The sequence below is a fragment of the Terrapene carolina genome, unplaced genomic scaffold (assembly GCF_002925995.2).
Source record: "Terrapene carolina triunguis isolate 2854851 unplaced genomic scaffold, T_m_triunguis-2.0 Scaffold35035, whole genome shotgun sequence".
In the NCBI taxonomy this organism is placed as follows: Eukaryota; Metazoa; Chordata; order Testudines; family Emydidae; genus Terrapene; species Terrapene triunguis.
Genome location: NW_020699386.1, coordinates 1 through 10,915, shown reverse-complemented (window position 1 = coordinate 10,915; position 10,915 = coordinate 1). Strand labels below are relative to the sequence as shown.

The 10,915-nt window shown below is 56.1% G+C and overlaps 1 protein-coding gene across 1 annotated transcript; it reads right to left on the bottom strand.

Annotated features, from left to right (window-relative positions):
- Positions 1 to 516: 516 nt before the first annotated feature.
- Positions 517 to 10,890, bottom strand: LOC112125907 (fas-activated serine/threonine kinase-like; the record flags this gene model as incomplete). The annotated part of the gene is made up of 6 exons (XM_026646445.2): positions 10,228 to 10,890; positions 3,302 to 3,772; positions 2,294 to 2,442; positions 1,902 to 2,118; positions 1,533 to 1,692; positions 517 to 608 (listed from the first exon to the last, which is right to left on the bottom strand). Coding segments are annotated over exons 1-6 (1,657 nt in total), but the record flags the coding sequence as incomplete, so codon positions are not given.
- Positions 10,891 to 10,915: the final 25 nt, after the last annotated feature.

The following is a 10,915-nucleotide window of genomic DNA, read 5'->3' as shown; positions in this document are numbered from 1 at the left end:
CCCTGGGAAGCTCCTCCCTACAGGGGTACAGGGCTAGGCTTGTCTGGCGGTGGGGGAGGGGTCACCGCCCTGGGGAGCCACCCCCCCCCCCACACACACACACAGAGAGGTGCAGGTCTAGGCCTGTCTGGCGGGGGAGGGGGGGTCACCACCCTGGGGAACACCCTCCCACACACACAGGGGTAGGGCTAGGCCTGTCCGGCGGGGTTGTCACTGCACTGGGGTGACCTGCAGTGAGGCTGGCTGAGCCCAGGCAGATTTTGCTCCTTCCATCTTTCCAGCCCCGGTAAACTCCCCAAATTCCCTCCGGCTTCTCATGCTCATTCTGAGAGGCTCAGCTCAGCCGGGGAGGGGTCTCCCCAGGCCCCACAGGGAGGGGGCATTCCCTGCTCCCCCGGGGGCCTGTGTGCCATCTCCTCTCCCGCACCACGTGTTTCCTCAGAGGTGCCTGGAGCCTACGGTCAGAGAGATCTGCCTGCACCCCCTGCTCCCTAGGGACACCCCCAGGAACGTTACCTGCGCAGTATCCGGGGGGCAGCACCTCATCCTGCCGGTAGCACTCCTCTCCCACCAGCTGCCTCAGGGCCTCAGCCACCAGCCCCTTGTAACTGAAGGGAGGAACAAGAGGGGTCACAGCAAACCCCAGCCAGGACCCCCAGCCACCTCCCACCTCCTCTGCTGGGCCGCAACGTCCACGCCCGTCAAGCCATCCCTCCCGAGGCCACAGGCGCGACGGGCCCCGCCGCTGCGGCTGCCCCACTAACCCAGGGCTGGTCCACACCAGACTGACCCAGCCCCGCTGCTCAGAAATCCACCCCCCTGTGCAACGAAGCTAGGCTGACCTCAGCCTCCATGTAGACAGTGCTAGGTTGGCAGAAGAACTCGTCCATCCCTAGCTCCCGCCTCTTGGGGAGGGGCCACAGCAACGGGCGAACCCCTCCCATTGCCCTGTCTACACAGCAGCTCTATGGCGGCGGAGCTGCAGCACTGCGCGGTAGAGAGCCTCGCGCCCCCGCCTCGGGGCGCCTCCCCCGCCTCCCCTGCTGCTTCGTAGTAGGTCGCTTCTGCTCCCAGAGCAGGAGGTGTAGAGCCAGTGGGGGGGGGCTGAGGAGGAGCAGCACATCTCCCTAACTCACACTTCCTTGTAGAACTGACAGTCCCACGGCCCCGCCCCCTCCCCTAGCTTACCTACGGCTCCTTACAGAGAAGTGGGGATGGGCAGCAGCCCGTGGGTGCTGCCCCACTCTCCCCAGCAACACGCATGGCATTCACGTGGGAGCCTTGCCCTGACAATTCACACGTCATCTGACCTGAATGGCCTGCTGCCCTCAAACCCTGCTCCCCATCACCGCACGGCCTGGGCGCCGGGCCCTCCGACACCCCCCCCCCCCCCCGGCTGGGGCCCCCCCCCCCCGCCCCGTACGGCCTTGGCGCCGGGCCCTCCAACACCCCCCCTCTCCCTGGGCTGGGCACGGCCTGCTGCCCGCACAGCCTGCTGCCCTCAAACCCTGCCCCTGCACCAGCCCTCCAACCTGTATTTCCTGTTGGCCTCGTCAGCTGTCAGGGCGTGGTCGAACATGAGGACCCGGTAGTGTGGATCGAGGCGCGGGCCGCTGTAATCTCGGAACTCCAGCTCCAGCGCTGCATCCAGCAGAGAGAGGTAGCGGCGCATGATCAGCGCGTAGGGGCTGCCTGCACCGGGAAAGAGACAGGCAGTGCTGCTGTCCCCCTGCTCACGTCGGGATCCTCCTTTCCTGGGGCAGGGGACAGATCCCTCCCCTCCCCTCCCCCGCTCTCCTGGAAAGGGCTGCCATACCCAACCCCTTGGGACCCACCTCCCACCCCTAGCCCTGGGGGCTGTAACCAGCCATGAGGGTTTCCTGGGCAGAGGACTGACATACTCATGACATTGGTGATGAAGGCTGGGGAGAAAACCTGGTGCAGGACAGCCTGGGGGAAGTGCCTGAGCTGGAACATGGACATGAGGATGTTGACAGTGGCCAGGGGCGAGCTGGCTGCCTTCTGCTCCAGGATGGCCTCCAGCTTGGGGAAGAGTTCGCTGTGGTTAGATGGCCGGTAATTCATGCGGCTGAAGGGAAACACCAGCTTCTGGATCACCTGCAGCCAGAGAGAGAGGGAGTGAGGCTGGGGCAGGCAGGGGGCATGGAGGACTGGCCGGCCTTGCCCTGAAGGGGCCCTTCCCTGGTAACTGCACTGAGCTCCCCACTCACATGGACTCCGTTATCCCCCTTCGTAACGGGACAGCTCCACGGGGGCAGGGCAGGGCGCTCACCTTGCTCTCCAGCTGCTCCCCACGCTTCAGCAGGAAGTTGGCGATGGTGTCGAGCAGGCGCAGCTCACGCAGCCTGTGCCGGGCCACATACTTGGCAATCAGCGCCATGGTGTAGGGGGTGAGGTTCTCGGCCTTCCTTGGGAGCCACTCTGCAGGGAACACCACAGAGAAGGGCTGCATCAGCCAGAAACGCCAGACGCTGCCCTGCCTGGGGCCCCATGTCCTGCAGGATAACAGCCCGGCCCGGCCCTTCCAAGCCAGGTCTCTGCATGGGACTCCCTGGGGCTCCGACTGAAACAAGGACACTGCTCCCACGCTCCCTGCAGGATTGGTCCACACGCCCTGGCTGAGGTGCACAAGGGATCAAGAGCGGAAAGGGCACCCTCGACCGTCCCATGGGGGTAGGCCCCCCAGAGCAGCCACTGACAGGCAGGCTCCCGTGTGAGCAGCTTGCGCAGTGCAGCTCCCCGTGCCAGACACTGGGAGATCGTCACAGGGTGCTCCTGGGGGAGCAGGGACACACGGCTTAGAGGGCAGGCACAGCCTGTGATGTTTAAACCACCACCGCAGGGGGCAATCAGCAAGTTGGTACAAGGCCGCCTCTGCCGAGCCCCGGGCAGCTCCCGTGCAGGCTGCTGGGGCCCCGGAGCTTTTCAGAAGAGCACATCTGCGTGTACAGATGTCCCTTTCCTCCTCCTCCCAAACGGCTGAGGTTCCTGTGCTCCAGCATCCAGAATTCACCCTCCAGCCACCAGCCTGGGACACCTCCGCCCAGAAGGGGAACGGCTGGGAAACGTACACTTGTACAGCTGGGGCTGCTACTCCGGCTCGAATGTCAGGCATTTCCCCAGCACCGCAGGGCACACCGGGGAGGGGCAGCACAGCTGAGCTCGGGGCAAGGAAGGGCAGGAACAGAGGCTGTGGAGAGGGTGGCCCGGAGTCCAGACCAGCCAATGCCGGGGAAAGGTTTGAGGCGAGCCTGGGGAGGGGGTAGCCCCCAGCCCTCACCTGCCATGCTGCGGATGAAGCGCTCCTGGCGGTTCTCATAGAAGAGCTGCGAGCTGAAGATGGCCTCCAGGGCCTTATTGTTGGCCTCCTGAGCGCACAGGGCCAACATCTCGTCCAGCAGGGCTAGCTCGTGTTCGCGTACGGCGCTCACTTGCCCCAGCGTGTGCCTGACCAGGCGCAGGATCTTGCGGTTGTTGAGCAGCTGCTGGTCAGAGGCTGGGTGGCCCTGCAGCGCCTGGGCCCGGAGCCGGTAGTAGGAGAGGAGAAGGAAGAGGGTCTGTGGGTGGCGCTCCTTCTCCAGGTGCCGCTCCAGGCTGCTGAGGCAGGACTCCACCAGGGGGTGGGGGCTGGATGGGTGAAGCCGCATCACACTGCTGAACACCATGGAGACGTCCTTCTGGTTGAAGCGCCCCAGGCGGCTCCGGGACTCATCCTCCAGCACCTGCACCAAGGCCGACTCGCCAGGGAGGCCTGGAGACAGAGCAGGGATTAGGGAACCTTGCCCTCTGGCGTACCTCAGCAGCCACTCGCTGCGGGACCTGGGTTCTGCCTCTGCCCCCACTCAGAGCCTCCCCATCAGCAGCACTAGGAAACCAACCCAGATCAGGTCAGTTTTGATGCTCCCCACAGCATGAGCTGAGTCTTGTCAATTACCCCTGAGGCTTCTTGGGAAGCTCTAGGTGGCCCCAGCAGCACTGGAGCTGCCTGTGGGCAGACTCAGGCAGAGGTGCAGAGCACCATGGTCAGATCTGGAGGGTCCTTCCCGAGGAGAAGAGCTAGAAATGCCATGATGTTTCAGTTAAAGCTGGGATCCTGCAGAAACGGATCCACTCTGCACCCGGGCAGGCTCCTGATCTCCACGAGTGGGCTTTTACAGGCCCAGACTGCTGTGTCTGCAACCCCCCACCGCCCAGAGCCACAGGCACACGCAGCAGGTCTTCCCTCCAGCACCCTGCTCCAGCTTAAGTATCTCCAGCTCTCGGAAAGGGAACCTGATTCAAATCAGTCAGGTCTCTATGGATTCCAGCTGCTCCTGAGAATCATGCTCTAAAATATCCGCTAAAAAAAAAAAAAAGGTTTTAGCTCTCGTGGTTGCAAAGAAAACGTTGAAATGCGACCTGAGCACAACCAATGCCATGAGACTGGCCTCAGTGCCCGGCCAGCTTGAAGAGGGGTGACAGCCCATTCCTCTCCGGGGTGGGGGAGGGGAGTGTTGATGCTGAAACCTAAGATGCCGATTTCCCTGTGATCATTCTGGGTCTAGTCTGATGCTCAGTGAAGTCAATGGAAAGTCTTGCTGACTTTGCTGGGCACAGGATCGGACCGCCCAGCAGTCACACCTATCCCACAACTTCACACTGCCTCCTCTGCCTTGTACAGGGAGGAATTTCCTGTCTCCTTCAAAACCCAGGAGGTGCGGCACTAAGCAGGCTAATCATTCTTAACTCATCTCTTAATTTAAATGAATATTTTAATTAAGGTAATTGAAGTAGTGACAGTAGCCGAGCCACTAACAGTGACCACAATCGAATTAAGTTCAACATCCTGGAGAAGGTAGGGCCCCAGAAGTGACAACAAGAAGAAAGTCAAGGAAAGTGTGGGGCCCTTACTGAATGAGGGAGGCAACCTAGTAACAGGATGTGGAAAAAGCTAATGTACTCAATGATTTTTTTGCCTCTGTCTTCACGAACAAGGTCAGCTCCCAGACTGCTGCACTGGGCAGCACAGTATGGGGAGAAGGTGAGCAGCCCTCTGTGGAGAAAGAAGTGGTTCAGGACTATTTAGAAAAACTGGACAAGCACAAGTCCATGGGGCCGGATGCGCTGCATCCGAGGGTGCTAAAGGAGTTGGCTGATGTGATTGCAGAGCCATTGGCCATTATCTTTGAAAACTCATGGCGATCGGGGGAGGTCCCGGATGACTGGAAAAAGGCTAATGTAGTGCCCATCTTTAAAAAAGGGAAGAAGGAGGATCCGGGGAACTACAGGCCAGTCAGCCTCACCTCAGTCCCTGGAAAAATCATGCAGCAGGTCCTCAAGGAATCAATTCTGAAGCACTTAGAGGAGAGGAAAGTGATCAGGAACAGTCAGCATGGATTCACCAAGGGCAAGTCATGCCTGACTAACCTAATTGCCTTCTATGAGGAGAAAACTGACTCTGTGGATGAGGGGAAAGCAGTGGATGTGTTATTCCTTGACTTTAGCAAAGCTTTTGATACAGTCTCCCACAGTATTCTTGCCAGCAAATTAAAGAAGTATGGGCTGGATGAATGGACTGTAAGGTGGATAGAAAGCTAGCTAGATCGTCGGGCTCAACGGGTAGCGAGCAATGGCTCCATGTCTACTTGGCAGCCGGTATCAAGCGGAGTGCCCCAGGGGTCGGTCCTGGGGCCGGTTTTGTTCAATATCTTCATTAATGATCTGGAGGATGGCGTGGACTGCACTCTCAGCAAGTTTGCAGATGACACTAAACTGGGAGGCGTGGTAGATACGCTGGAGGGTAGGGATAGGATACAGAGGAACTTAGACAAATTAGAGGATTGGGCCAAAAGAAACCTGATGAGGTTCAACAAGGACAAGTGCAGAGTCCTGCACTTAGGACGGAAGAATCCCATTCACTCTTACAGACTAGGGACCGAATGGCTAGGCAGCAGTTCTGCAGAAAAGGACCTAGGGGTTACAGTGGACGAGAAGCTGGATATGAGTCAACAGTGTGCCCTTGTTGTCAAGAAGGCTAACGGCATTTTGGGCTGTATAAGTAGGGGCATTGCCAGCAGATCGAGGGACGTGATCATTCCCATCTATTCGACATTGGTGAGGCCTCATCTGGAGTACTGTGTCCAGTTTTGGGCCCCACACTACAAGAAGGATGTGGAAAAATTGGAAAGAGTCCAGCGAAGGGCAACAAAAATGATTAGGGGGCTGGAGCACATGACTTATGAGGAGAGGCTGAGGGAACTGGGATTGTTTAGTCTGCAGAAGAGAAGAATGAGGGGGGATTTGATAGCTGCTTTCAACTACCTGAAAGCGGGTTCCAAAGAGGATGGATCTAGACTGTTCTCAGTGGTAGCAGATGACAGAACAAGGAGTAATGGTCTCAAGTTGCAGTTGGGGAGGTTTAGGTTGGATATTAGGAAAAACTTTTTCACTAGGAGGGTGGTGAAGCACTGGAATGGGTTACCTAGGGAGGTGGTGGAGTTTCCTTCCTTGGAGGTTTTTTCCTGGCTTGACAAAGCCCTGGCTGGGATGATTTAGTTGGAGTTGGTCCTGCTTTGAGCAGGGGGTTGGACTAGATGACTCCTGAGGTCCCTTCCAACCCTGATATTCTATGATTCTATGACAGTGACACTACATTTCAGAAAGAGATTGAAATACGAGGCAGATAGTCAAATAGGCTCTCAGGTCAGAAGTAAAGAAAGTGAAATCCCCGCAGGTGGCATGGATCCTAGTGAAACAGGAAGAGGCACTCAGAACATATTCGAGCTGCTGAACAAAAGGGAATCCGTAAGGCCAAGATTAAATGAACCGGGCTAGCGGGCAGTGGCCAGAGGCTACTTGAGCCCAACAGAAATCCAACAGTACATCCAAGAGCTCCGAAGGAGCGTCAGTAAGAAGGGGCTGAGCTGCTAAAGACTGCAATTGCTTACAAAAACCAGCCACTGTCCCAGACGACCAGAGGGGCCAATGCTGTACCCAGATCTAAAAAAGGCCCTGGGGTGATCCAAGGAATTAGAGCAGCCAGCCTTACATCTATCTGTACCCGGCAAACTGGTTGAAATGATCATTAACAACAGTCTATTAAAAGACCAGGAAGAACTGGGTTTCACAGGGTCTAACCAGCGTGATTTTTGCAAAGGAAAATCACGCCTCACTCATCTATTGAACCAACTGACGTAATTTAGACTTTCAAAAGGCCTTTTCCAAGGTCCCCCACAAGAGGTGGCTAAAGAAGCAAAGTCATCCTGGGGTGAGAGAGAGACAGTGCTGTCGTGGATCGAAGGCTGGCTGGGCACAGAAAGCGAGAGCAGGACTGAAGGACAAGAGGTTAACAGCGGGGCCTGAAGGCTCCAGGCTAGGTCCCGTGTTTAATGAATTTATCAGTGGTCTGGAAAGGAGGGTAAGCAGGGAAGTAACAGCATTGGCAGCTGCTAAGTTATTTAGGTGAGTCAGGCCTAGAGAGGGCGGTGAGGAACTCAGAGATCCCAAGCCCAGCTGGGTGAAAGGGCTGCAGGACAGCCAGTGAAGTTCACTGTTGATAAATACTAAGTAATGCGCATTGGAGGGGAAAATACACCTCTACCCCGATACAACGCGACCCGATAGAACACAAATTCGGATATAACGCGGTAAAGCAGTGGGGCGGGCGGGGGGCTGCGCACTCCGGCAGATCAAAGCAAGTTCGATATAACGCGGTTTCACCTATAACACGGTAAGATTTTTTGGCTCCCGAGGACAGCGTTATGTCGAGGTAGAGGTGTACCAAGGACTTGTCCACCTGACAGGGCTCGACATTAACTGTGTCAGCCCGGGAAAGGGATCTGGGCGTCACTGCCGACAGCTCAGTGGAGATCTCTGCTCCGTGCACAGCTGAGGTGATGCTGGGATGCTTAAGGACTAGGGTGGTGAATAACAGAGACTATTCGAATGCCTTTTTATAAGCCAATGGCGCAGCCTCCTCCGGATCCTGTGTGCAGCACGGCCGCTCTGTCCCAGACAGGATATTGCAGAGCTAGAGGGGGTTCAGACAAGGGCGGTGAGAATGATCCAAGGCTTAGAACAGCAGTTGTCAAACTGTGGGTCGGGATCCCAAAGTGTGTTGTGGCCCCATTTTAATGGGGTCGCCAGGGCCAGCATTAGACTTGCTGGGACCCGGGGCTGAAACTACAGAAAAACTCTATGAAGAGAGATTGAAACAACTGGGACGGTTTCCTTAGAGAGCAGAGGAGCAAGAGGGGATGTGATAAGAGTCTATACAAATAACGACTGGTCTAGAGAAAGCAGATGGGTGCATTTGTGCTCCCTGACTTAGAACGCAAGGACAAGGGGACATTCCATGAGATTAACGGTGGGAAATTCCAAACTGAAAAACACCTTTCACACGGCGTGTGATTAAAGTGTGCAAGTCACTGACACAGGAAGTCATTGAAGCCAAGAATTTAGCAAGATTCAAAGACGGATTGGAAGTTTATGGAACACCCATAATAGTTATTGTAACACAAATTCTGCAGGAATATTAAACCTCATCTCCAAGGCTTAAGCCGATCGCTGACTAGTAAGGACTAGATAAAACCTACTGCTGGGGAAGACTGCCCCACATTGTAAGGATAAGGACTTTTCCTGTAGCCATATTGTAAGGTCTGAGGCCTTTGTCTGCAGCCATATTCAGAGAGCAGCAGCCATCAGCCAAGAAGCAGAAAGTCACATCCCCACATTCCATCTAAATTACATTAAAACAATGTAACATCGGGCTGTTAAGAAGACTCCTGTTCTAATAGCACCCACCATCCCCAGATACAGAAACGGAGCTTAAGATGGTTACAGAAAACTTTGTTTGATTGCGTTCTGTCCGGCAAGAAATCACTTATCAATAGTTGTGACTGTGAAATCCCGACTTTATTATTGTTTTGTCTTTATGGTCTCCATTTCTCTATTGTTTATCTGTCCGGTCTCAGTTTTGATTGTTTCGGTTACATATCTAATTTTGCGAGGTGTAAATCAATGAAGGTGGTGGGTAGGATTGGTTAAAGGATTGTTTGACAATATGTTAGGATTGGTTAGAGAATTGGTTAGTAATCATTTAGTAAAATGATTGGTTAAGGTGCAGCTAAGCAGGACTCAAGTGTCACTATATAAATTGGGGTCCAAAGGGAAGTTCTTGGGAACCAGCTCCAGGCCCCAGCGTCAGAGCTGCCAGACCTCAACACCCTGCCAATGACACCGTGCAGAAACTGGAGTCTCCCAGATGACCTGATCCTGACCGGCCAGCGAGAAAAGCTCATCTGCCTTATTGGGAGTGGTGAGCACCGTAGGCTTAGCGTGTGCCTTCTGTTTTGGGGATTGTTAATAAACAGAGGTTAAGTAGGATATTACTATGTGGGGTTCTTTCACTGGTAAAAGACCCCGCAAACCCGCAGAGTGTAAGATTACGCCTTGAGCCCTAGGAACTGGGTAAAGGTGGGTGCCCTTAGAGCACGTGAGTAACAGAGAATTTTGTGCAGGTAACATCATCAGCTATGGAAGGATTCTTATGCCTTCCTCTGAAGTCTCCGGCACGAGCCACAGACCTTGGGGCTGATCCAGTCAGGCCATTGATATGTTCCTCTCCTGCCCATTCACCAAAGTGTGGCAGAACCTGGGATGCTGCCCCTGAATGAAGGTCCAGCTGCCTGTTGAGCTCAGAGCCTGCACCCCAGTTCCCAGCCCCTCTTTCTGCAGCGGCTGTCACCCCACGCCCACCTGGTGCTGACTCTCTCAGCCTCCTCCTCACACAGGCCCTCTGGGCACTTCAGACAAACGCAGCCTACTCAGATTCACATTTCTTTCTTCTTGTCCTCCCTGGCTCAAGCCCCAAGGCGTGTCCCCCAAATGCAGCTTCTGCCCCCACGATGGCACAATGCCTCCTGTCCTGGCATGAACTCACACAGGTATGGCTCTGGTCCAAACCTCCTGCGTACACACATAAAGGCAACGTCCCCACACACATAGCCAGGCGCCATTCCTTGTCCACCTTATATGTATCCCTCCATGCTCCAGAGCTGCCCACCTCCAGGGAGGTAACCCCTTTACCCACACAGACTGGGTGTCTACACGGGTGTGAGAACCCCTCCTGCCCTCCGAACCCTATGCACAGCGCTCCACTGCAGTCCCACTACCCCTCACCCCCCCCATGGCACATAACCTCTTACCCCCCGTTCTCGGAGCACTCACCCAGGGCCGCGGCAGCGTACAGACAATTGACAATGCTGAAGTTATCGAACTTGGAGCACCCACTGATGATGGCCTGGCAGAGCGCCTGGAACTCTGGCTGCTCCAGCACCTGGTTGGGTCCGCGGTGTTCTCCATTTACCATGGCCTGGTTCTGCGGCTGCTGCAGCAGCTGGCCCAGCTTGTGCAGGGCAATGGGGTAGTGGCTGGCAGACACCTTGCTGGGGTTCTGGGTGACCCAGCGCAGCACCTCCCCCACACTCCGCGACCGCTCTATCAGCCGCTTCATGGTGAAGAAAGTGTCGTAGCTCATCTTCTCGTGGATGAAGCTCCAGCTCTTCCTCTTGCCATGGCCTCGAGTCCTGCCGGCGTCGGGGGGCAGGCTGTGGAGCAGCCCGTGGCTGTAGGGATCCAGGGGGAGCAGCACAGCCCGCGGCTTGGCCTTCCCCGCACAGTAGCAGCTCGGGTACATCCTGGCCCCCCTCGTGTCACTAGCAGCCAGCCCCGGCAGGACGCAGGGCCGTGCGCTCTCCTGGCTCAGGGCGCGGAGCCATGGCAGCAGGCGCAGCATGGTGAGGGGAGGGCAACTCGAGGGGCTTCTGAAAACAAGGAGACCCTGAAAGAAAGTCAGAGAAAGAGCATGAGGGAGGCAGAGCCAGGGCCCAGCGTCCCTAGGGGCCTCAGCCCGGGA